The following is a 27,837-nucleotide window of genomic DNA, read 5'->3' on the forward strand; positions in this document are numbered from 1 at the left end:
ATGGAACAGTTTGAGGAAAAAGATAAAAGGAAAAAATAAATAAAAGAAAGAAAATGATGCACACTATCCATACAAAATTTTAAGGGAAATAAAATTATATTATTAATAAATATATTTTTTGAAACTTCCCTTATTTATTTTTAAGAAAATGTTTTAAAAAATTATAATAATTTATTTATTTTTAGAATAAAGTGTGTAATTATATAAAACAAAATTATAATAATAAATAAAAATAAATTTTAATTAAATTTATTCTTATAATTAAGAATTTGAAGTTAAGACATCCCAATGGATGAAAGTTGGATACCAATTTTTTTCTTGTTGAAAATAATGATCCAAAAAAATTTAAACATTTTATACTCAATTTTTAAATAAATGATAGTAAAAAATAATTATTCTATATTTGTAGGGTAAATGATTTTTATTTTTATTTTAGTTTTAACTATAAGATATCAAATTATATTATTAAATAAAGATTTAGTTTTTATCACTATGAGTTATTATTTTGTATGCTTAAATTATCAAAGATGGTTGTCTAATAAGTACAAGGCTAATTTTATAAAAATTAATTATTTTTAAGCTTTGACGGTTTCTATTATCAAATGATCAAATTAAATTTAAAATAATATTAAACATGTTCTAATTCTATTAATTCAAAATTTATAATTTAATATTAATATTTTTCAGGATTTAGAGCTTGTTTGGCGTGTAATTAAAAAACAGTTATATATATATTTCCATTAGGTAAATGAATTCTAAATTAAACAAGATTTAATGTGTTAAATTCATTAATAAATTTAGCAATTTTAAAAAAATAACTTAAAACTCAAATACCAACCCAATTAATACAACAAATTTACAGACAAAAATTGGTTTAGATTCATTAATAAGTTTAATAAATTTTAAAAATAATTTAAAACTCAATTAAGAAACTCATTAATACCATAAAATTGGCTTATAATGACTATATTATTTTTTTGGTACATAATTATATTTTTATAAATTTTTTCATTAAAAAAATGAACTTCAAATGAAATGGCACTTTTTATTTAATTTTAAAAAATAATAGAGTAAAATTGATATATCACAAGTTATGACTTTACTATTTCTTTCATACACACAATTATATTGTTTTTTAAAAAATTTTCACTAGGTAAATATATTATAAATTAAAACGTAATTAATAATTTAAATTTTTTAACAAATCTTTTAATTTTTAAGAATAATTTGTAAAAAAACTGATCTAATTAAATTAAAATAATCTACAATATTACATTAGAAATTTAGTGCTAAATATGTGTATGTAACAAAAAATTTGGCTTATTTACATATTAAAAAAGTTAAAATTGATTCATTATTTATTTCAAATGAAATATTATTGACAATTATTATTATTATTATTCATTAAAAAAATTGTAAATATGTTAAAATCCTTATGTTTCTAATATATAATCAAATAGTATATTTTTCTTATTGTTTTCCCTAATTTATGATATTATTATAATATTACTATTCATGTTTTATTTAAAAAATTATATTTTTTAATTATAAAATTATTTTTATTTTCAATAAGACTTCAATTAAATTTAATTAATATTATATAAATTGAATTTATAATATTTTTACAAAATCAAAATAAAAAAATTATTTTTAAAAACAACTTATCTAAACAAGTTTTTTTGTTTTTATTTTTTAAAACCTACCAAATACCCTTATTTTTGTAGAACATTTTTGGTTCGTTTAACTTAAAAACAGTTTTTAGAAACAAGCATAAAAATCATGGCTAAACCAAAAATTATAAAAAATAATTAAGGTATTTATATGACTTGTACAAAAAATAAATACTAAATTATTTTATAGTAATTTTTGTTTTAACTAGAATAAAAAAAAATTAAAAAAATGTATTTACCTTTAACTCATACATAATTATAAATTTATTTTTTATTTTTTTATAAGACTTAACTTAAATTTGATTTTATATTATTATAAATTAAATTTCTAAAATTTTAAAAAATAAAAATAAGACATTCTTTTTTAAAAACAATAAAAATTCTTTCTTCTAAACCAAAATTTTATTTTCTGTTTTAAAAAACTATTTTTTAAAACATCTTGAGAAACACTCTATTTATAAGAAATTTTTAAAAAGTGATTTTTGTTTTTATTTTAAAAACAATATTTTAAAAACAAGTTTTAAAATAATATGATGAAACGAACTCTTAATTTTTAATTTTAGTTATTTAAGTGAGGTAAGAAACACTAGTTACTTTAAAATATAAGTAAAACCTAAAAAAATATATTTTTTTACTTTAGGATCTGAGGGTTGTTTAACCATATTTTCTACACTTTGTCTTTAAAAATTATTTTTAATTTAAAGAATAAAAAATAATTTCTAAAAATAAATTTTATAAAACATGGTGAAACAAATTCATATTTTTTTAAAATTTTTTAAAACTAATAAAAACAATTATTAGTTGTTCTTTAAAAATTATTCTCTATTTTATTTTTATTTTTTTTAAAAAAATAGTCAAATAATATTATAAACTTTTAAAAATAATTTTTTATTTTTAAAAATAAAAAAATGTATTTAACTTGATTCAACATCGATGAAACCTTATACAATAATTCGATCAACACAAAATACGGAGAAATTTTCTAAATTCTCAATTTTTATTATAAAAGAAATATATATTTTAGACTAAATGTTGGTGTAATTTTTACAAAATTACAAATAATCAAATATTGATGTGTTCACAAGGGGTTAGGAGATATTAAATTTGAGTAGAACCTGGGGATTTGTGTATTTTTAATGGCTATAAAGACCCATTAACACTGCCCGATTCTTTACTCAATTAATGACTGACAGCATGCCCACGTAATGAAAGTATTTCGAAAATATGCAGGCGAGTGAATCGATGTCACAGTTTGTGCAGGGAGTAAATTGTAATAAAGATAGCTGATAGCACCATTTAAGATACAGTCAAGCTCTTCGCGGTAGTGAAACATTGGGGCAAGCCCATGGACTCCCAGTCAAAAAGTTTGATATTATTTACTTAATGTTGGGAATGTTGGAACCCACGTAATTGGGTAATGATAATATTTGACTAAATCAAAAAATTTATTACATTCTATTTTTTTCATCTAATAACAAATCAATTTATAATAAACTAATTATATTTGTACTTAGAGTCTAATCTATTAGATTAAAAGTCCTAAAGTAAGAAGCCTAAATAAATAACCATTCCTAATATTTATCTAATTTTTAAACTTATTCTACTTTGACTTTAAGTCGAATTATAATTTTAAGAGAAAAGTGTGCTAAATTCCTAATTAGTAATTTTTTTTATAAAGAGTATCATACATTATTGTTATTAAAAAAAGTTGTTACAAATATTTTTATAAATATTGTAGGTAATGAGAAAAAGAGTTATAAAGATCCAAGAAAGAACAAGAGATACTTAACGAAGTAAGGGAGCTTGTGATAGGGTATAGATGCAAGGATTGGGGAAACATGAGATGTTTCAGAATCCAATAATTGTATCTAATTTGGTATTTTATAATGTTTTTTTTTATTATATAGTGGAAATATTATTTTTCATCCATGAATATAGGCATGATTGGTCGAATTACGCTAAAATCGTATGTGTGATTGTTTTATCTTTGTGTTCTTGATTTAACGTTATTTGCATTAAATCTATTGTTGACACAACAATAACTAACATGACTTGAATCTAATATGTTTTTTTTAAGAGTTTGGATTACAAATAATTAAGTTTTGAGTTAAATTCATAGTGACATGTGAAATTTAATAATTATATAACATAAATAGATCATTTTTGGATCAATCTATATAACATAAATTTGATCTGAATTAACCAATTTAATAATTATATTAAGTAATTTAATTGTACATTTAAATTATTGAATTCATATTTAACTCATTTTAAACTTATTTTTAAATAAATAAATAAAATTATAAATATATTTAGTTGAAATATTAATCATATAAATTTATATAAAATTTAAATCTTTCTCATTATTAAATAAAAGAATTTGATTATTAAATGAGTTAAAAACGTTATTTACTATTTAATAATAAGATAATATTTAAAATTATATTTTTGGCAGAATTATTATCATGTCAGATTTAGATTGAGAACCTATCAAAAATATATATATATATACATATCAAATTTAGATTGGACATGTTTTTGAGACAACACCCATACTACCTATCAAGTAGAATTGCGACCCTTACAATTGGACAGAATTGCAACCCCTACAATTGGATGGAAAAGGCTACCCAACCCACAACCCCACCAGTGACATCAATTGCAAAATGCAATAAGGTTAATTCACGATTTTCCAATTCAAATATAAATGTAAAATAATAACTGGTTCCACCCACTTTAGGTTTTCTGGCAGCTTGTGGTGTCTGGTGTTGGGTCATGACTCATGACTTATGACTCATAAGCCATAACACCATTAAAGAGAAAAATGGGGCACTCCCACCAACTCTAATTGACTTCGATGATTTGTGGTTGACTTTTAAATTAACAAATATCATAGTCTATTACACCAAAAGTCACAGTACAGAGCCAAGTAAGGCCACTCCTTGAGTCCTGTCCTTACCACGTTCTTCACGGTGGCCTGATTGATCCTAGCCCTTGCCTCTTATGATTGCGCAACATCCCAGTGCCCATGTCCGTGGCTGTCACGCCCCAAGACCCACTCCAAGGGCATGACGGTCATTTCACACCTCAAACCCGAAGGCTTAAAGTATAATCTGACCCAAACAATCATATTGTAACTGGATGTTACCAATTACCAAATACCTGTTCAGAGTAGTAGAACAAAATCTAAAATCCTCAAATTCAATTTCCAAATAACTTCCAAATATCAAATGATCCAAATGAACATAACTAACAGTTAAAACAAAATCCAACATAAAATTCTAAGTCAAATTCTAATGATGACTATTCCTCAGCCTAGCCATCACTCCTCACCCGAACTAAGAGTACCTGAAAAATTTTCAACAATTGGGAATGAGCTCACAGCCCAATAAAGAATATTAATGCAATTCATGGATCAAATATTTTCATTTCAAATAGGAGATATCATTTTTTTTTCATCAAATATCAGAGTTTCAACAATACTAATATATTCAAAATTCAACCAACCATTTTCATATCAAATTCAAACACTTTCACATAAGATTCAATCAAATCCATTCAATTTTCATTACTCTGGTTATCAAATATCAAATGCCCAGTTAGGTGGGAATTTTCAAATGGGTGGCTCTTTTCAAATGGGTGGCTAGCCTCAAATTGTTCCTGGTGGAAGGAACCAAACACTACTAGTACTAGTAACCTCTAACCAAACCCCTAGAGGCTGGGGTCCAAATCAATTACATCCCCACCATGAAATGTAAAGGTCAACTATTATATCCCGTTGACAGGGCCGAATAGTCAACTATTATATCCCGTTGACAAAGGCTAAATAAACCAGAGTGATGTTTTTGTTCAAGTATTCAAATTTACACAACATAATATCTCTATATTTTGTGTCATAAATAAAATAAAATATTCCAACATAATATTTAGTGCAAAACAGTTTGATCCATGCATGGTAACAAAATATCATTTTCTTTTCCACAATTCAAAATAACATGTAAAATAATTTAATTTTATAAATATTGCATTAACTTCTCTTACCTCAAAATGTGCAAAGACCTTGAAGGAAAAAAAAATACCCTGAAAAGTCTACTCCTCACCTAACACAATAAAAAGACCACTATTACTATTTACCTCAAAATATAAATCTGATAATCTTAAAAATTTCTAAATGTTAAGATTAATATTTCTGATTAACAAAGTAATAATTTAATTACCCTATTCCTTATTTAATTAAAATTAATAAATTCTCAATTTGTTTCTAATAACACATTACTAATTTAATTAAATTACAATTTTATTTCATTATAAAATTCTATATATATAATATATATATATATATATATATATATATATATATATTTTGTCAAATCTCTCATTCTATTTATTACGAAAAGACCATTATTACTATTATCTTATTTATTAATCTAAAACTAAATATTATTATTACTTTTTTTTTTTTTACTCATCTCGGGTACACACCAAAAAGCAAGTTGTGTTTTTTTTTTTTTTTTTTTTTTTGCCTAATGATGATTCATTATATATATATATATATATATATATATATATATATATATATATATATATATATATATATATATATATATAAAAGCTCCATAGCACTGCCGCGCCCCACCTGTGTTTTGTTTTTCCATTGCCATCCATTTTATATATATATATATATCATATATATATATATAAGGGCTTCCTGGCACACGCACCTTTTGTTTTTTTTTTTTTTTTTTTTTCCTTCTTTCCTTCCAGTGTTGTGACACGCGTTCTCTTTTTTTTTTTTTTTTTTTTTAATTAACCCTAACCTAAAATCAAAACTTTCCAAGGAAATTTTTTTTTTTCATCTAATAAAATTTAAGATCTCCTAAATTCCAACAATAAAATCAAAATCTTAAATTTTTATTATTTTGATATTAAAACGAATTTAAAAAAATAATCTAACCCTAATCTAGATTTGGGGTTTTCCAAAAAAAATATATCTAATGTGTTTGAAATTAATCAATGAATCTAAAATATTAAACTAGGGGTTAGATTCTTACCTATAGAGATCTGTTCTTCAACCCTGAAATTTGACTCCAACCTACGTTCTCTGAAATTCTGCAAACAGGAACTCTATTCAGAAAAGAATGGAAAGAATAAAATTTCTAATTTATACCTAGGGTATTTATTCGTAAAATTACTCTTTTACCCCTCTTCCTTTTTATTAAATTAATTAATTAATTAATTTAATATCATTATTAAGAATTTCCTAAATTACCCTTTAAAAAGAAAACTTGGGCGTTACATCCTCCCCTCCTTAATAAAAGTTTAGTCCTCTAAACTTGACATACCTGAGTCTTGAAATAATTGAGGATGTTTTTCTCTCATCTCTTCTTCTAACTCCCAAGTAGCTTCACGAACACTATGGTTGCTCCATTGAACCTTTACCAATTTGACAACAGCATGACGTAGTACTTTATCCATTACATCTACAATCTGAACGGGTACCTCTTCATAGGTCAAGTCCTCAAAAATTTGAATAGGCTCCAACTCCACAACATGAGAGGAATCATAAATATACTTTCTTAGAGTCGAAACATGAAACACATTATGAACCTTAGACAGGCTTGGGGGCAAGGCTACTTTATATGCCAAAGTGCCTACTCTTTCCAATCTTTCAAACGGACCCACAAAACGAGGACTAAGTTTTCCTTTTCTCCCAAATCTCATCACAGACTTCATAGGTGAAACTTTCAAGAACACATGATCACCCACCTCAAACTCCAAATCTCGCCTACATTATCAGCATAACTCTTATGTCTACTTTGAGCTGCTTTTAATCTTTCTTTAATCAAAGCAACTTTTTCAACAGTCAACTGCACAAGTTCAGGCCCAAAAGTTTCCTTTCTCCAACATCATTCCAACAGATAGGAGATCGACATTTTCTACCATACAATGCCTCAAAAGGTGCCATCCCAATGCTAGCTTGAAAACTATTGTTATAGGCAAACTCTACTAAAGGTAAATGATCATCCCAATTACCTTGCAGGTCCAAAATACAAGCTCTCAACAAGTCTTCCAAAACCTGAATTACCCTTTCTGATTGACCATCAGTTTGAGGATGGAAAGCAGTACTAAAACTCAACTTAGTGCCCAAAGCTTTTTGTAGACTATGCCAGAATCTAGAAGTGAAACGAGGATCTCTGTCAGACACTATAGAAACTGGTACTCCATGCATTCTCACAATCTCCTTCACATAAAGAGAAGCTAAACGATCTAAAGAAAAGTTGACTTTCATAGGCAAAAAGTGAGCAGACTTTGTCAACCGATCAACAATCACCCAAATAGCATTATTACCCCCTGAGGTTCTTGGCAATCCTATCACAAAATCCATGGTAATATGCTCCCACTTCCACTCAGGAATAGCAAGTGGCTGCAAAGACCCTGCTGGTCGCTGATGCTCAGCCTTCACCTGTTGACACACTAAACACTGAGCCACAAATTGTGCAATATCACGCTTCATACCTGACCACCAATAGTTTTGCCTTAAATCCTTGTACATCTTTGTCCCTCCTGGGTGGATTGCAAACTTGGAACAATGAGCTTCCTCTAAAAGCTCCCTCCTTAAGTCTTCATCATTTGGGACACAAAGTCTAGTCCCAAATCTCAAGATCTCATCATCTGACAAAACAAAATCAGGCTTACTGCCCTCTTAACTTCCTCCATAACTTGCACTAATTGGGAATCATTCTTTTGTAGGGTCTTAATTCTCCCAACTAAGTCTGGTTGTGCTCTGAAATTTGCTACAAGTGCTCCTAAGCCCATAACTCGAAAGTGGACTTGTAAACTCCTCAACTCTTCCAATAATTACCTCTGACAACCTCTAATAGCTGCTAAGGAACCAACTGACTTCCTACTCAAGGCATTAGCTACAACATTCGCCTTCCCAGGATGATACTGAATAATGCAATCATAATCTTTAAGTAGTTCAATCCACCTCCTCTGTCTCATGTTCAATTCCTTTTGGGAAAATAGATACTTCAAACTCTTATGATCTGTGAATATCTCATAAGTTTCACCAAAAAGAAAATGTCTCCAAATCTTAAGTGCAAAAACCACAACAGCTAACTCCAAATCATAAGTAGGGTAGTTTCTTTCATAAGGCTTCAACTGTCTAGAAGCATAAGTTACAACTCTCCCATGTTGCATAAGAACACAACCCAAACCCTGATGAGAGGCATCACTATACACCACAAATCCTCCTGAACCTGAAGGGATAGTCAAAATAGGAGCTGACACTAATCTATTCTTCAACTCTTGGAAGCTACATTCACAATCATCAGACCACTCAAACTTAACTCCCTTCTGTGTCAACTTAGTTAAAGGTAGGGCAATCTTAGAGAACCCTTCTATAAACCGCCTATAGTAACCAGCAAGTCCCAAGAAACTTCGAATCTCAGTCACAGTACTAGGTCTTCTCCAATTAGCTACACATCAACCTTTCCAGGGTCAACTGAGATGCCATCATTGCTTACCACATGCCCAAGGAAAGAAATTCGATCTAACCAAAACTCACACTTCTTCAGTTTAGCATACAACTGCTTATCTCTGAGGGTCTGTAATACAATACTCAAATGGCCCTCATGCTCCTCTCTACTTCTTGAGTATACCAAGATGTCATCTATAAAAACCACCACAAACTGATCTAGATAGGGCTTGAATACCCTATTCATTAAGTCCATAAAAGCAGCAGGTGCATTAGTCAAACCAAAAGGCATAACTAAAAACTCATAATGCCCGTATCTAGTTCGAAAAGCAGTCTTGGTACATCTTCACTTCTAACCCTTAACTGATGATAACCAGACCGAAGATCAATCTTAGAGAACACACAAGCACCTTGTAGCTGATCAAACAAATCATCAATCCGAGGAAGGGGATACTTGTTCCTCACTGTCACCTTATTCAACTCCCTATAGTCAATGCAAAGTCTCATTGAGCCATCTTTCTTTTTCACAAATAGAACAGGAGCTCCCCAAGGTGAAACACTGGGCCTGATAAAACCCTTGTCTAATAACTCCTGAAGCTGAACTTTCAACTCCTTAAGCTCCACAGGTGCCATCCTGTATGGGGCCTTAGACATAGGACCTGTTCCTGGTACCAGATCGATGGTGAACTCCACCTCTCTCTCTGGTGGCAAGCCAGACAAATCCTCTGGAAAGACATCAGGATACTCCCTTACTATGGGTATGTCTTCTAACTTCAAATCACTTTCATTACTCATCACACTAGCCAAAAATCCTTGGCAACCCTTCTTGAGCAAGCTACTAGCTCGCAAGGCTGAGATCATACGCAGTGGTCTGTCCACATGCTTCCCTTCAAAGCTAAACTTAGGCTGACCAGGAATACTAAACATCACCCTTTTCTCAAAACAGTCAACAGAGGCATGGTAGGAAGCTAACCAATCCATCCCCAAAATCACATCAAAATCCTGAAGGTCAAGGAGTACTAAGTCAACTGGCATTTCCCTATAACCAATCATCACAATACAATTTCTAAGCATTCTACTAGCCACAACAGAATCTCCCACAGGAGTAGCAACAATCAAATCAAAGTCCATGCTAGCAACAGGCAAACCCAACAAACCAGCAAAAGATACTGAAACAAAAGAGTGTGTTGATCCAGGATCAATCAAGACTCTAGCAAATAAGGTGTGGATTCGGAGAGTACCTGTCACCACATCAGAAGTGGCCTGAGCATCTCGATGAGTCATTGCAAACACCCGCCCTTGGGCTTTGGGTTTCTGTTTATCCTCCTTATTTTCCTCTTTAGGCTTCCCAATGATGAACTTCCTATTCTCTGGACAATCTCTGATCAAATGTCCTTGCTTCCCACAACCAAAGCAAGCTCCAGTCTCTCTATAGCATGGCCTACCCCCATGCTTCTTGCCACAAGTAGGACAAATCCCATCCAAATTCTGCGCTGTCTTCCCTTTATTCTGATTTCTTCCTGATGTAGCCCTTCGCTGTGCTTGATTACCATGAGCACCATCACTTCTATTTCGCTTCCTTTGTGTTCCCTATACTGATGAAGCTCCTCATTATCTTTCTCTGCTATAAGGGCTCTATCAACAACCTCTGAATAGACACCAAGCTTCAGAATAGATATCTTGTTCTTCAAATAAGGCTTCAATCCATCCTGAAACTTTAATGCCTTTTCCTCCTCTGTAGCAATCAACTGTGGGGAAAAACGTGATAACTCTGTAAATTTGGCCTCATACTGAGCCACAGTCATATCCCCCTGTTCCAAACGAATAAACTCCCCCACCTTCTGCCGCCTAACACTGTCAGGGAAATACTTCTTGTAGAAAGCCTCCCGAAATTGTCTCCATGTTATGGGTCCCTGATCCTCCAAAAGTCTCCTAGTCATACGCCACCAATGATCTGCCTCTTTATCTAACATAAAAGCTGCATAAGAGGCTTTTTGCTCCTCAGAGCAATCTATTACACCAAAGAATTTCTCCATCTTAAGGATCCAAGCCTCTGCCTCTGTGGGATCTGTAGCACCAGAAAAGTAAGGAGGACCCAATTTCTTGAAGTCATCAAAAGAGCTACCCCTAGAAGATGAAGACTGTCCCTGAACATTAGTCCCAACAGCTCGAGCTTGGCGTTCAACTAAACCAGCTAGTGTCCCAAGATACCTATAGATCCCTTCTGCACTCACAGGAGGCAAACCCTCAACTGGAGGTACATCATCATTAGCCTGACTGTTTTGTGAAGAAGCTGCTCTTCTTGGTGGCATGATGTCCTAAAATAATAAGACATAACTAAATTAGTCACTAAAGAACCAATTAGAAAATTTCCAAATAAAGAAAGAATTGGAATTTATACTAAATGAAACTAAAACTTAAACAAATGCGTCACTCATCTATCCCCAATCTAAACCAGTTCAAATTCCCATCAAGATCAAAACCTAGTGCTCTGATACCACTCTGTCACGCCCCAAGACCCACTCCAAGGGCGTGACGGTCATTTCACACCTCAAACCCGAAGGCTTAAAGTATAATCTGACCCAAACAATCATATTGTAACTGGATGTTACCAATTACCAAATACCTGTTCAGAGTAGCAGAACAAAATCTAAAATCCTCAAATTCAATTTCCAAATAACTTCCAAATATCAAATGATCCAAATGAACATAACTAACAGTTAAAACAAAATCCAACATAAAATCCTAAGTCAAATTCTAATGATGACTATTCCTCAGCCTAGCCATCACTCCTCACTCGAACTAAGAGTACCTGAAAAATTTTCAACAATTGGGAATGAGCTCACAGCCCAATAAGGAATATTAATGCAATTCATGGATCAAATATTTTCATTTCAAATAGGAGATATCATTTTTTTTTTCATCAAATATCAGAGTTTCAACAATACTAATATATTCAAAATTCAACCAACCATTTTCATATCAAATTCAAACACTTTCACATAAGATTCAATCAAATTCATTCAATTTTCATTACTCTGGTTATCAAATATCAAATGCCCAGTTAGGTGGGACTTTTCAAATGGGTGGCTAGCCTCAAATTGTTCTGGTGGAAGGAACCAAACACTACTAGTACTAGTAACCTCTAACCAAACCCCTAGAGGCTGGGGTCCAAATCAATTACATTCCCACCATGAAATGTAAAGGTCAACTATTATATCCCGTTGACAGGGCCGAATAGTCAACTATTATATCCCGTTGACAAGGGCCAAATAAACCAGAGTGATGTTTTTGTTCAAGTATTCAAATTTACACAACATAATATCTCCATATTTTGTGTCATAAATAAAACAAAATATTCCAACATAATATTTAGTGCAAAACAGTTTGATCCATGCATGGTAACAAAATATCATTTTCTTTTCCACAATTCAAAATAACATATAAAATAATTTAATTTTATAAATATTGCATTAACTTCCCTTACCTCAAAATGTGCAAAGACCTTGAAGGAAAAAAATACCCTGAAAAGTCTACTCCTCACCTAACACAATAAAAAGACCACTATTACTATTTACCTCAAAATATAAATCTGATAATCCTAAAAATTTCTAAATGTTAAGATTAATATTTCTGATTAACAAAGTAATAATTTAATTACTCTATTCCTTATTTAATTAAAATTAATAAATTCTCAATTTGTTTCTAATAACACATTACTAATTTAATTAAATTACAATTTTATTTCATTATAAAATTCTATATATAATATATATATATATATATTTTGCCAAATCTCTCATTCTATTTATTACGAAAAGACCATTATTACTATTATCTTATTTATTAATCTAAAACTAAATATTATTATTACTCTTTTTTTTTTTTTACTCATCTCGAGTACACACCAAAAAGCAAGTTGTGTTTTTTTTTTTTTTTTTTGCCTAATGATGATTCATTATATATATATATATATAAAGCTCCATAGCACTGCCGCGCCCCACCTGTGTTTTGTTTTTCCATTGCCATCCATTTTATATATATATATATATAAGGGCTTCCTGGCACACGCACCTTTTGTTTTTTTTTTTTTTTTTTTCCTTCTTTCCTTCCAGTGTTGTGGACACGCGTTCTTTTTTTTTTTTTTTAATTAACCCTAACCTAAAATCAAAACTTTCCAAGGAATTTTTTTTTTTTCATCTAATAAAATTTAAGATCTCCTAAATTCCAACAATAAAATCAAAATCTTAAATTTTTATTATTTTGATATTAAAAGAATTTAAAAAAATAATCTAACCCTAATCTAGATTTGGGGTTTTCCAAAAAAAATATATCTAATGTGTTTGAAATTAATCAATGAATCTAAAATATTAAACTAGGGGTTAGATTCTTACCTATAAAGATCTGTTCTTCAACCCTGAAATCTGACTCCAACCTATGTTCTCTGGAATTCTGCAAACAGGAACTCTATTCAGAAAAGAATGGAAAGAATAAAATTTCTAATTTATACCTAGGGTATTTATTCGTAAAATTACCCTTTTACCCCTCTTCATTTTTATTAAATTAATTAATTAATTAATTTAATATCATTATTAAGAATTTCCTAAATTACCCTTTAAAAAGAAAACTTGGGCGTTACAGTGGCAATGACTGGACATGCCTTTGACCCAACTGTCCAGAGCAATTCTCGGAAAGATAAAGAACCCCTCTCGTACTGATGCTTAAAAACAAAAAAGCAAACTTGTGTTTTGGAGCTGCTATTTGGGAATTATATGGTTTTGAAATCAACAATAAGAAAGATGATAATCAACTTTTAATATGAAAAGTATTATTGTTTTTGTGCACTCTGAGCTAGCTTCATCTTCTGTGTCGAAATTATCCGTTGGTTTTTCCAACTGGGCATCCTTAGCATCATCCTAACCTCTATGTCAACAGGATCACTAAAATTAAGAAAAAAAAATACTAAATCTGAATCTTTAACTTCTCAAAAAAAAAAAAAAAAACCTGACTTGACCATCCAATCTAAATGTTTTTCTCTCTCATTTGGAAGCTCTCTCACTTTTTTCACTCCCGACAACCTAAAATTTCTCTCATTTTAGTTCGGAAACCCAAATCCAAAACTTCAAGGTGGTGTCAAAACATGTCTTTTAGCATGCCTCTGGTTGAGACGCCTCAGCAAGACGCTTGCCTTGAGCCCTAGTTGTAGCTGACTCTCGTCTAGGAGCTATGGGAGTCTAGGAGAATTCGGGAAAAACGAAATAGAGCTCGGGTGGAGTGAGTAGGTACCCAAAAATTCAAACTCTAACCTCCAAATGCGTCTTAGACTCACAAATTTGTATCCAATATAGCTTTATCAACAATAAATAACAGCAAACATCTCTCCTAGACCACTGAATCGGCGAAGCCCTTGAAGAACTAGAGGAAATGGTGCAAAAAATAAAGTGCAGAAGACTCTTAGGGGGTGTTTGGTACGTCGGAATAGGGAATGGAAATAATATTTTGTTTCCTTTCATATTTCTTAGTGGAATGAAATGAATTTGATGATTCCATTTTTAGCATTTGGATGAACTTAGGAATGCAAGATTGGAATGATTATTTGTTTCCATTCCAATGTTTGATAATAATAGGAATGAAAATTAAAAAGAAATAAATTTACAATAATATCCTTACATATAATTTAAAATATTTTTTTATTTTTACTTTTATTTTTTAAAAATAAAATTTGAGAGGTTTTTTGTTATTAAATAATAAGACTAAAAAATATATATGCACTCAATAAATAAAAAATTAACCATAAAAAATCGTATAACCCTAATGCACAAATATTCAATTATTATTTTTATTAAAAATTTGAATAATTTGTTATGCTTAAGTAGTTATAAAATTATATTTTTCAAAAAAAAATTATTTATTATAATATTTAAATTCTCAAAGCTAGCAAATGTTTTTCCTATTTTCAAAAGAGGAAATAAAAGAATTCAAATTTATTCTAATTTTCAACAAGTATCATATCCGATAAAATCCATAACCTTAAAAAATTTTAAATATTCGTTTTTTTTTTTATCAAAATTTTAAATAATTTGTCATGCAAAAAAAGCTATAGAATTATATTTTACTAAGAAAAAAAAAAGATAAGAAGTGGATGATGAATGGATAGACCTTTACAAAGAAGATAAACATCGGGTTTGAAAAACAAAATAAGAGGGTAAAATAATAATTTAGGTTATTTTATATTATCAAATAGGTTTAATGAATCAGAATACCACCTACTTTTAATGAATGCAAATCCGACTCATAAGTTGGATTTGATTTCTGCAGGAATAATTTTTTATTTCATTTCCGCCTTCTTAACATTTATCCAAACATAGGAATAAGGGAGAAAATGAATGAGATGTCTATTCCCACTCCCTATTCCCGTGTACTAAACACCCCCTTAAAGTATTGGGTCCCGACGAACCAGTCGACTGGTCTTCGACTAAGAGAAAAGTCTACTGGATGAGAGAGAATGTTTGTTCCCCTTTGGTATTTTGGTGACTATACCTTAAGTACTACCTTAATAGTTCTTACCTTAATATACTTTAGGTACTACCTTAACCGACCTTAGGTACTACCTTAGTTAAACTTGAATACTACCTGTGTGAAGGCTCAAAACTTCATTTGTAGATATTACTTACTTCATTTGTAACCCTTAGAACATGTCATTTTGTGATTAATTAGTGTGGTTAGTTGGTTCACTTATAGTATTTTGGTGACTATACCTTAGGTACTACCTTAGTTAAATTTGTGTACTACATATGTAAAGGTTCAGAACTTCATTTGTAAATATTACTTACTTCATTTGTGACCCTTAGAGCACGTCATTTTGTGATTAATTAGTGTGGTAAGTTGATTCACCTATGGTATTTTGGTGACTATACCTTAGGTATTACCTTAATAGCCCTTAGGTACTACCTTAATCTACTTTAGGTACTACCTTAACCGACCTTAGATACTACCTTAGTTAAACTTGCGTACTACTTGTGTGAAGGCTCGAAACTTCATTTTTGGATATTACTTACTTCATTTGTGACCCTTAGAGCATGCTAATTTGTGATTGATTAGTGTGGTCAGTTGGTTCACCTATGGTATTTTTGGTGACTGTACCTTAGGTACTACCTTAATAGCTTTTAGGTACTACCTTTATCTACTTTAAGTACTACTTTAACCGAACTTAGGTACTACCTTAATTAAATTTGCGTACTACCTGTGTGAAGACTTGAAATTTCATTTGTGTATATTACTTATTTCATTTGTGACCCTTAGAGCATGTCATTTTGTGATTAATTAGTGTTGTCGGTTGGTTCACCTATGGTTTTTTAGTGACTGTACCTTAGGTACTACCTTAATCTACTTTAAGTACTACTTTAGTTAAACTTGCGTACTACTTGTATAAAGGCTCGAAACTTCATTTGTGGATATTACTTACTTCATTTGTGACCCTTAGAGCGGACCATTTTGTGATTAATGCTATTGGAAGAGAGAGAAGATGTTTTGCATCTCTCAATCGGACTTCGATCAGGAAAGGGTATCTGGTTGATCGGTTTTATGTTTAAAACTAAAAAAAAACCACCAACCCGCTCCTAGATGGTTGAGTGAGCTGAAACTGAAAATGGGGAGCAAAGAGATAAGGACATTTGTGGCTAAATCATGAAAGCATAGAAGGGCAAATAATAGAAAATGTGTCCACGATGAAACAACTATTGTCTCTTACACCAACCCACATTTATTCATGTATGTGAATAATTTGAATGATCAATATCATTTCATGGGTTTTAATAATGGGTAACTACCAAAACAAGATGCTTCAAACCATACAAGGTTTTTTTTTTTATTTCTATTATTATTTTTATATTTTGGTTGTAATGCTATGCTTGGGTAAATTTATCTTCATTTTGGTCAAATTAATATTGATAAAGATAATTTTTTCCAAAATCAAAAGAACAATTGAATTGAAAAAAAATAAAGAATATTTAACCATCTCATTACTCTATGACGGACATGAAAAATTAAATGGAAAACAAGAGGATAGAGGGTCCATTGATGAGTCTACCTATCTCTGAGGTATCTATTTTTTTATTTATTATTATTGTAATTAGAATACCTTATTTATAAGCCATATATGTATAAATGTTATAAAATAAAAATATACTACTTTTTATAAATTAATAAATATTCATTTATCGATAAATCAATAACCCTATTAAGATGATAATTTTTCTTGGTCTCAAAAGTATTATTTATAAGGTTACACAAAAATGATGCTACAAGTTACGCAATATTCATTCCATTAGTAATTGATATTGTTGCTATTGAGGAAATAGACAAATCTTAACTAAAAACTATATATGATAATGAGAATTACAAACAAGAGATCTTTGGTAAATTAAATAACATATCCCTAAATCTGCATTAACTAAAAATACAATAATCAATTCACCTAAACAAAGTATAACTACTAGATAACAATAAATATTTGGAAGGGCCAGACTGCATCTACAAAGTTCACAGAAGTAGAAGCTACAACTCCTAGTCCATTGTCTCCAATGCAATCCAATATCTGCATAAATCATTGGAACTTGTCATACATCTCAATAAAGAAAGATTACTGATTTTTAGAGACGATAGTTAGGTTAAAAGTTAGTACCCACAGTCGTTGAAGTTTCTTGTAGTGGCGGATTAACTTTATTAGCTCAATTCCGTGAATCTCTAAAGCATAACTCAGGTTGAAGAAGGTCAAATTTGAGCAAATGGGGTAAATAGTTAGCATTGTAGTTACCATAGTTGCTATTATGAATGACTATTGCAAAAGATAGTACAAAACGTATATAATTCACACATGTATACCACATTTTAGGATAATAACAGTTATTATTAACTAAAAAAATTCAAAATATAACATGTCAAGCTTAACTAAGGCAGTACCTAAGGTCAATTAAGATAATACCTAAGGTAGATTAAGGTAATACCTAAAGGTTATTAAGGTAGTACCTAAGGTATAGTCACCAAAATACCAAAGGTGAACCAATTGACCACACTAATTAATCACATAATGACATGCTCTAAGGGTCACAAATGAAGTAACTAATATCCACAAATGAAGTTCTGAACCTTCACACAGGTAGTATGCAAGTTTAACTAAGGTGGTACCTAAGGTCGGTTAAGGTAGTACCTACAGTAGATTAAGGTAGTACCTAAGGGTTATTAAGGTAGTAACTTAAGGTACAGTCACCAAAATATCATAGGTGAACCAACTGACCATACTAATTAATTACAAAATCACATACTCTAAGGGTCACAAATGAAGTTCTGAACCTTCGCATGGGTAGTATGCAAATTTAACTAAGGTAGTCGAAGGTAGTACCTAAAATGGATTAAGGTAGTACCTAAGGACTATTAAGGTAGTACCTAAGATACAATCACCAAAATACCATAAGTGAACCAACTAACCATACTAATTAATCATAAAATGGCATGCTCTAAGGGTTACAAATGAAGTAAGTAATATCCACAAATGAAATTTTGAGCCATCACATAGGTAGTACGCAAGTTTAACTAAAGTAGTAACTAAGGTCGGTTAAGGTAGTACCTAAAGTAGATTAAGATAGTATCTAAGGGATATTAAGGTAGTACCTAAGGTACAATCACCAAAATACCATAGGTGAACCAACTAACCACACTAATTAATCACAAAATGACATGCTCTAAGGGTCACAAATGAAGTAAGTAATATCCACAAATGAAGTTTCGAGCCTTCACACAGGTAGTATGCAAATTTAACTAAGGTAGTACCTAAGGTCAGTTAAGGTAGTACCTAAGGACTATTAAGGTAGTATCTAAGGTACAATCACCAAAATACCAAAGGGAAACAAACATTATTTCTCTTCCAATAGACTTTTCTTCTCGGTTGAGGACTGGTCGACCGGTTCGTCAGAACCCAATACTTTAGGAGTCTCACGCGCTTCATTTTCTCCATTTTTTCCGTTGGTTCTTCAAGGGTTTCGCTGATTCAGTGGTCTAAGAGAGATGTTTGGTGTTATTTCTTGTTGATAGAGCTATCTTGAACACGGATTTGCAAGTTTAGGATGCATTTGGAGGTTAGGGTTTCAGTTTTTTGGTACCTACTCTCTCCACTTGAGCTCCATTTTGTTTTTCTCGGATTCTCTTGGACTCCCATGGCTCCTAGACGAGAGTCAACTACGGCTAAGGTTTAGGACAAACACCCAGCTAAGGCGTCTTAGCCAAAGGCATGCTGAAATGTGCGTTTTGACACCGCCTTGGAGTTTTGGGTTTGGGTTTCTCAATTGAAATGAGAGAAATTTTGAGTTGTCATAAGTGAAGAAAGATAAGAGAAAGGTTCCAAATGAGAGAGGAAAACATTTAGATTGGATAGTTGGGTCGGGTTTTTTTTTTTTTTTTTTTTTTTGAGAAGTTAAAGATTTAGAATTTAATGTTTTTTTTTTTTTAATTTTAGTGGTCCTTCTGACAAGAAGGATAGGATGATGCTGAGATGGATCAATGGATGGGCATTTTGGGCATAGAAGATGGAGTCGGCTCAGAGTGCACAAGAACGATAACACTTTTCATATTAAAAGTCGATTCTCATATTTCCCATCATTGGGTTTTGAAAACCATAGAATTCCCAAATAGCTCCAAAACACAAGTTTCCCAAACAAAAAAAGGTTAGCACCAAATGCGTTGTCATATGAACAGAGCCAATTGGTTTTTATAATTTGAATAGTGGTCACAAAATGGGCAAGTCACTCTTCAAATGGCAATATAACCTCATATATTTCATGTATTGTTAACCGAGCATGGTCTAACAAAACGGCTGTTGCCACCCTTGCTCCACGGGTCACCCAATGAAATTTTTTTTAGAATGTTTGAGAGTGGTTCTGAACACCAGTTTTATTTAATTATTTATTTTTTGTAGTTTTGAAAAACATTTTGAAAACAAGATATTTTTAAGGACATATTTTAATTATTTTCTCTTGTTGGAAAATGAAGGAAGAAAGATCAATTCCGGTTAGGTTATGCCAACCAAGAAAGAAAGGGACGATTTTTTTTCATTCTTCAAGCAAAAAACAAAGAAAGAACACTCGGCTGAAGCACAACACAAAAAGAGTGACTGTTAAAGGGGCCGCTCTTAAGGATTCGATATGACACAGGAAGTGAAATGCCATCTTTCCTCAAGCCCACCATCAGAGCTCAATTCAATAGAGGGGAACATTGGTGAGTCCTAACCTAAACTTCAGTTGCAGCCCTTCTCGCATTTATTGCTACTACATTGTTCATTCTAGTTCCTTTGTTTTTTAACCCATCATTTACTAAAACCAAGTTATATAGTCAAAATAACTAATTTGAATTAAACTAAACCACTTAGTTCTCATCAATAATTGAAGAAATAAAAATAAAATAATTCAAATTTAGCGTTATATTCCCAAAAATAAACTTTTATTTTTAAAAACAAAGTAAAACTAACCTTAAAATCTGTTTTCAAACAAATACTTTATTCCCAGAAAGAGATATATCTCAAGCATATTTCAGATCAAGGTCTCCAAACAAGCTCCAGCCTGATAGCTTGGCGATACCCCAAGCCAGTCACCGTGTTTAAAAATAAAATTAAGGAAAAAAAACCATGAAAAGCAGAGTAAAAAAAGTGTCAAGAATATATTCATATGTATAAAAGCTGTGGTTTTGAGTGCAACTACCATTTTGCAAAACTATGGACAAAAGGGAGATAGGGAAATGTGTCAATTAATCTGGATTATTTGAAGCACCATGATACCAAATATCAGCTACTGCATCTGCTTCCTTGCAATACTAGTGGATTGCCACTACTTCAGAAAACCAAGAGACATGGTCCAAACGGTCTAATCAGAGCCAGGAGCTGTTGGAAGAGCGGTATCCCTGCATCAGAGTGTATAATAAAGGAAATGTTATCATCACACTCTGCAAGTGCATCAGATGATTTTCGCACAAGGAGATTCTCAGAATATAGATGTCCATCTCCTATCTTCCTACCCTCGAAAACTATGCAGGGTTGAAAATTTTGAGAAATTTTCAACAAGCATGGTTTGACAAATATCTGGAGGAACTCGGTGTGTGAGAGAAAACAGTTTGTGGTTACAGATTCCAGGGCGTTATATAGGAGCAGTCCTTAAGAGTTAATCTATTAGCGAGGAAAACTTACAACAAAGACCACACCTACTGTTTCATCCATGTCCAATACAATGAGTGCACATACTGTTGTGTCCTTGACCGACTGTCCAGGATTGTGTATGGAGTACTAAATAAAAAACAGTGCCAACAAAGGCAGTGGGACTAGGCTAGAACACAGAATACTGAGGTGGTAATACAGGTAGGCATGTGTAAATAACAGGTCATAAGGAGATGTCATAGCCTTTTTCTTTCTTAGAAAAAGAGCTCACTTCTTTAAGATAAAAAGTAACATAATGGACTACACAAGGCCGAAAGGTATAGGGGACAGCTAGGAAGAAAATTCAATCTAATATCAGAAATGCGTATTCACCATTTTAACAATGGAGGAGATAGCTCTTGAACTGCAAAAGAGGAGAATTTCTTTCTACAAAGGATTGGACAGGAAAGCCTAGAATGTAAATATGTGAGTATGAGAGGGAGAGAGTCATACATTACTGTAACTGGTAATATAGGAAACAACGACAGTGATATCATCAAGCTTGCCACCATAATAACGGATCCCAGCATCTTGGGCAGCAGTGGAGAAAGGTGTCTGCCGGTTTTTGTCCTGTGCTCGTTGGCGTGCTAATGCTGCAATCTTCTGAGCTGTCACCTGAGGCCCTAAACTGGCTCTAGTGGCATGAACCACCACTGCGATAACCTCATTATTGTACAGATTATCAAACAATCCATCTGTGCCAGCAATTACAACATCTCCTGGAGCAACAGGAATTGTAAAAACCTGCAACAATCAGATCGTTAGCAACAGACCTATAAGGTAGAATGAATGCAAGGATGTGACGTTGCTAGGGAGTGCTTAATTGAACTAATGTACTCCAAAATGCAGTTTAGAATATATTGAAAGAGCGCACTTCCTTTTGCAGCAGCACCATACTGAGGTCAGCAGTTCAAAGAACAGGACACCTTCATTAGATTCAAAGTAGCCCATACCATGGAAAAAGGTTATTGGATACCCACACTGCATTTTCATTTATTAGCATGTTCATCCATAAGTAGAAGTAATTCAAATCAACTGACCTGACCAGAGCTAGGTAAATCACCACCATTTCCACTCTCTAGTTGATAGGTGAAATTGAAATCATGCTGCTGTACTGGGGACCGGAAGACAGTACATCCATCTCTAATCACTATGAATCCACTGTCCCCTAAATTAATGGCATGGAGACCCTGCAGTGAGAAGTAGAAACATGAATACATTTCTTTAAGCAAAATACAGAAGCCTCTTGCTGTTGTTTGTTTTTTTGTTTTTTTTTTATTATTAAAAAAAATAAACCACCAAAAGTGTTATCAAGTGAATAGTGCCAATCAGTTATTATAATTTGAACAATCATTCACAAGTTTCTCTTGTTTTTTTTTTTTCTTAATAAAAAAAATGTAACCACCAAAAGTGTTATCAAGTGAATGGTGTCAATCAGTTACTATAATTTGAACAATCATTCACAAGCTAGACAAGTAGTCACTCCACTGCATCAAGAGCTCAAAGGCATGGTCAGACTAACTCGAGTTTTGATCCAAGAGTCAAATCTGTGAAATTTACTAACCCTTTCTCAAATTCAAATTGAACTCCTGCCAACATGACCATTCAGCAGTATTTCTGGAGTAAGGAAAATTTTCAACTTTCATCCTCAGACAGATGATACACCAAATGATTTGCATTTGATTCATTGTAATAACCATGATCAACAGAACCACCAGTTCTCTACCATAAACAGGGCAAAAGGTGGAAAAATCACCATCAAGGATCCAAAAAGGTGGATGACCTCGAGGAAGAGAGGGGATGGTAAACAAGGAATTATAGTTGTTGCTTGCAGAACACGACTACAGAATTGAATTCTATATTGCCCTTCAGCATCTACCATGAAACCATATGCTCATTGTTTTGAGGCAAAGGCTATGTTCTGGCATTAATAGAAGAGCAAACAAAGGTGTGCCTACAATGGAAGTATACCTGCTCTGTGAGGGCTATAATGCATGCTGTTGAGGACCCTTTAGCTTTTGTGCTAAAGTGAGCTTTCTCCAAAACCCTAGCTGGGTCCACAGAACCCTTAGGCTCCTCTTGGATTGCAGTTACTGAATTAGACATGAGTTCTCGTGCATACTGCCCTGAATCAACACCAAGATCTGCCCAGCCACCAACACCATCTGCCACACCTATGGCATGTTCATCAATACAAATGAAGTGAGCATCCTCACCACCAGTTTCTTCTTTGTCAGGATGGGGCAGGTAACATGACCCTGATAGAAATTTCAAGGTTCTGTCCGATTGGATGTTCCTGTAGTCAAAATCAATTAACATAATATATGGGAATACTAGAGGCTCATTACATTACTCAACTGGCTTATATTAATAGACTCAAGGTTTTTTTTCACTAAACATTGCATTTTTATTCATGGATGTTTTTATGCTGTTATGGCTTCACTGGAATGTGAGTTGTTTCTGTGTATCTTTATTTGTGTTGTTTGGACGTAGGTGGGTAAAAGGATGTGTTAGCCTGAGGTACAGGGTGATGATCCATTGCCTAACAGCTTAGACTTCCAGATCAATTGGTAGCTTGACATGGTATTTAGAGCTCTGGTTTCTAGAAGTCTTGAGTTCTAGTCTCTCTGTTTGTCTATTCTCTCATTCATTTCTATAAGATCCATGATCCATCATTTGCCCCTTGACCTGGGGATATGAGGCTGCACATGAGTTATGAATATCTTTTCTGTCAATTGTAGCTTTAAGAGGATGTTGGCTTCTACATATTAAATACACAAGTGTAATATAATACAAAATCCATCCTGAACAAGCTTCTCACTGTTCAGATTCAGGAAAGTAAAAGCAAGAAAGCTTCCTATTGATATCAAGGGCTTTTCTTTGGGTAATAATTATTTATCTCATACAGTCATGGAAATAGTTATCTATTACCCATACCATTGAATATTACAAGCAGCCGACTGACATAGCCAAACTAAAACCTGAAAGTGCATTAGCTAAATCACAGAAATGTAATAAGCAGACGACAGGCAAAGTAGAACCAAAATCCTTAGTTATATATATGAAATGAATATAATAGGGGGTAAAAATGGTAGGATTTTAAAGAGTTTAACTGTATCATACCATTTAAAGCCATTGAAGACTAGCATTTTGAAAACTTCATCGGAAACCCACAAAAATAAACTTCTTGAGTTTTTAGCTATTGTTTTAGTTCCAAATTCTAACTGGGCATACATATTTTTCTCTGTGTTGTTGATACGTTTGTCTTTGTATATCATCTCCAAAACGTTCCAACTTTTTACATTTGTCAGTATTCCTTCCCCACTGAAAAAATAAAATCTGAAGAAAAAGCTAATAAAGTGAAGTTTCTATCTACCAATCACTACTATTTTCAATGTTAACATTCAAATCATTTGAACGACAATTTCTTAATATCATCATAAGAATAAATTTACTTATATTCTCAACATTTCATGTGAGTTTTGCATCAACTATGTAATTCGTTCATGTAGAATCCCTTTCCCTTTTATTTATTTATTTATTATTTATGATAAGTATCTCTTTCCCTTTTATAACCAGTTTCTGACCTTAAAGTATATTTTAAACTATCAATAAAATATCTTTTAAGAGAAAATCTTTGAATTTGATTTTTCTTAGAAGGTGTGAACAATGGTTAAAAATTTGGGTGCAGCATTATAGTGTGTCTCACATCATGTATCATATATGTATCATAAGATACCCTTAAGATAATTGGTGACTAAAAAATGTCTTCCAGTGTTGTATAGTATCTTTATTATATATTTTTTTTATCTTTTTTAACCATGCCAATATCTGAAAGGACAACATTCAAATCAATGCCAAAGGACATCAAACTAATCCATATATGACATGGTCACATACAAAGTACTCATCATATACTGTAAAGAAAATAAAAGTACTAGTTGATGCACTATTTGAAAAAATAAAAATAAAAAGTAAGGAAACCATATAATATGGTCATATTCTCAACCCTAAGGAAATATGATATTATGACTATGATTAATATCCTAATTTTGTGAAGTTTTGGGTTGGATTGTGAAAACTATGAGGGAGAGTAAGTGGAAAAGAGAAAAAGGAGGAAAAAAAGAAAAAATAAAAAGTGAATGAAAATTTAAAGGTAAAAAAAGTTTAAATTCAATTATTTTTTCTAATATGCTTGTCCAATGCTATTTCCATTTTACAGAGAGTAAAGAATTAAAAAATATATAAATTTTTAAATAATTCTTATCATATTAATTTTTCTTTGTATCATCCATGAAAACCAAACATGAGAATTTAAGATTTCCCCCCTTTTTAATTTCCCTATACTTTCAATGATGAAAATGAGTCTAAATATTCCTAGATGACATAACAAAAATCACATACTACTTCTGAAGTGTTTGCGAGTGCCAATATAGCTCATTCAATTGCATTAATCTCTTGCTGCCAAAATCAGAAAGATATGAACATCCTCAAATATGCAAGAAAGTTAGTTCAGTGCCAATCATATCTTATATATTAAAGAAAATTAAACAGTGATTATGTGTGCCAGTGTGTGATTCAATTACAACTATTTTGACTTAACTAGTGGATCGAATCACAAAATCCAAGATGCTAAATTTGGTGATAGGTGAACATGTGAAACGTATTTTTAATGATTTAATCCAATCAGATAAGTTCCCAAGTCTAATTAATAAGAGAACATAAGCCGCATGAGAACATACTGTTCAGAAGAAACCGAAGAATTTGCAAGCTGTTCCTCAAGTTGAGAATTGTGAAATGACATATCGGGTGCAGTTCCAGCAGAGTAACATGCAGAGAATGATCCATGGAAATCTCTCAATCCAGAAAAAATATATGGATTATAATTGCTTCTCCTCTTTGCAGCATTGTATATGAAATATCCATAAAGCAAACAATTATTGGACTGCTCTTGAATTGTTAAGCTCATGCTAGCCTTTCTGCAGCTATTGAAACCTCTATTGCCATGAAAATTACTACCATTTTTTATAGACATTGGGAGATGCACACGCCTTGAAATAAAATTATCTAAGTGGCAATCACCTAACACTGCTCTGGGACTACAAGCAGCCATAGGTGTCTTATGAGACACATAGGAAAAGACGCCTGGCTTAGAGAGTGCAGAATCGACGTGATATGCACAAGCCTGCAATGAAGGGCCAGACACGGATGGAATGGAGAATGCGCGAGAAAGTGTTCCAACAACAGAAAGAGTCCTTCTTTGATTTGCTAAATGTGAATCTGATCTTGCCACAAAATCAGTGCCAGGGTGTAATAATACATGCAGGTCTGATAAGCTTGAAAATGGTTTAGAATGAAACAACCTAGAGTTCCCAAACAACAGTTTTCCTCGCCAAAGTAGAACCTCCACCGAGTCTTGGAGCCCACCTCCTTGCCCGATGGTTGATCTTTGGATCCCATGGTGAACTGCCTTTCTCAGTCTTGAAAAATAGGATGATGACATCTTACCCTCTTAAATAGAACAACTTTTGTTGAACACTTCTATTGTAGAGAACCAGATCACTAGCGCCACAAATTAAAAAAATTCTCATCACTCTTAATGCATCCACAGTAGAGTTACTCCTCTGAGTTAAGGAACACAGAAACCTGAAATACAAGAACCGATATGGCACAAAATAAATATAGAGAAATAGACAGTAAATGTAATATTTGAAGTCAATCTGTGTCCAGTTGTTTATATGCCTAAATCAATAAATAAGAAACAAAAATCATCCTGACTCATCCACAACTACATCATTTCATCAAACTTGGTTCAACAGTCAATGATTGTATTGCTTTTGATAATATAGCAGAGTTTCATTATCAACCATCCTCATCATCGCAACCAAAAAACAGAGGACACCCAAACCACGAACATTGCATACCTTTTCCCAGAAACAAACAGCCTCTGTGTTCTGCTTGATTCCTAGGAAAAAGGGAAACGAACAACTCAAGTAAACTAATCCAATAATTAAATTAGAATTTCCCAGTCTCCCAAACAGTGAAAAGGGCTGAGAAGTCAAAAACCATTCGCTCTTTCCCTTCATATTCCCACCAACCAAACGAAAAAAAATTCAAAAAAAAGGGAAATTTTTCAAAAACTCAGAAAAACATAAACCAAAATTCAAAAATAGAGGCCAGTAAACCACACCTTTCTGGACGAAACCGAAACCCTACCCCTAAAACAATATAATCCCAATGAAATTCAGAGTAGGAATCTCCTCTCTTAAATTCCTGGAAAGTTTCAGGGTTAGGCAGAAAACACGAGCCAACTTACTCTATCTAACCTTCTCTCCCAGATTTCCCGATCGTCCAAAAACACGATCGAATCGAGAAACTTCTTGGATGCCACCTAACACCCCAAAACCCTAAAAGCCACAAGAAAAATGAGCTAGGGCCCTTATTTTTAGTTCAAA

General features: G+C 32.3%; 2 protein-coding genes and 1 long non-coding RNA gene across 6 annotated transcripts; all 3 read right to left on the reverse strand.

Annotated features, from left to right (window-relative positions):
- Positions 1 to 4,979: 4,979 nt before the first annotated feature.
- LOC117905396 lies at positions 4,980 to 11,459 on the reverse strand. The gene is made up of 3 exons (XM_034818325.1): positions 10,872 to 11,459; positions 10,389 to 10,737; positions 4,980 to 5,018 (listed from the first exon to the last, which is right to left on the reverse strand). The coding sequence occupies exons 1-3, from the start codon at positions 11,457 to 11,459 to the stop codon at positions 4,993 to 4,995; spliced, it is 963 nt and encodes a 320-aa protein (XP_034674216.1). The 3' UTR covers positions 4,980 to 4,992.
- Positions 11,460 to 17,495: 6,036 nt separating this feature from the next.
- LOC117907869 lies at positions 17,496 to 18,186 on the reverse strand. The gene is made up of 2 exons (XR_004650074.1): positions 17,831 to 18,186; positions 17,496 to 17,743 (listed from the first exon to the last, which is right to left on the reverse strand). It is a non-coding gene; the product is annotated as an uncharacterized LOC117907869 (long non-coding RNA).
- Positions 18,187 to 20,674: 2,488 nt separating this feature from the next.
- Positions 20,675 to 27,837, reverse strand: LOC117906670 (probable protein phosphatase 2C 55). Of its 4 annotated transcripts, XM_034819796.1 has the most exons (7): positions 27,573 to 27,836; positions 27,307 to 27,347; positions 26,125 to 27,028; positions 23,354 to 23,678; positions 22,423 to 22,572; positions 21,836 to 22,126; positions 20,675 to 21,093 (listed from the first exon to the last, which is right to left on the reverse strand). In XM_034819796.1, the coding sequence occupies exons 3-7, from the start codon at positions 26,883 to 26,885 to the stop codon at positions 21,061 to 21,063; spliced, it is 1,560 nt and encodes a 519-aa protein (XP_034675687.1). In that variant the 5' UTR covers positions 26,886 to 27,028; positions 27,307 to 27,347; positions 27,573 to 27,836; the 3' UTR covers positions 20,675 to 21,060. The 4 variants fall into 4 exon arrangements, with proteins under 4 accessions (XP_034675687.1, XP_034675688.1, XP_034675686.1 ...); XM_034819797.1 differs by lacking the exon at positions 27,307 to 27,347 and having other exon boundaries at positions 27,699 to 27,836; XM_034819795.1 differs by lacking the exon at positions 27,307 to 27,347.

This window comes from Vitis riparia, chromosome 18, assembly GCF_004353265.1.
Source record: "Vitis riparia cultivar Riparia Gloire de Montpellier isolate 1030 chromosome 18, EGFV_Vit.rip_1.0, whole genome shotgun sequence".
NCBI lineage: Eukaryota > Viridiplantae > Streptophyta > Magnoliopsida > Vitales > Vitaceae > Vitis > Vitis riparia.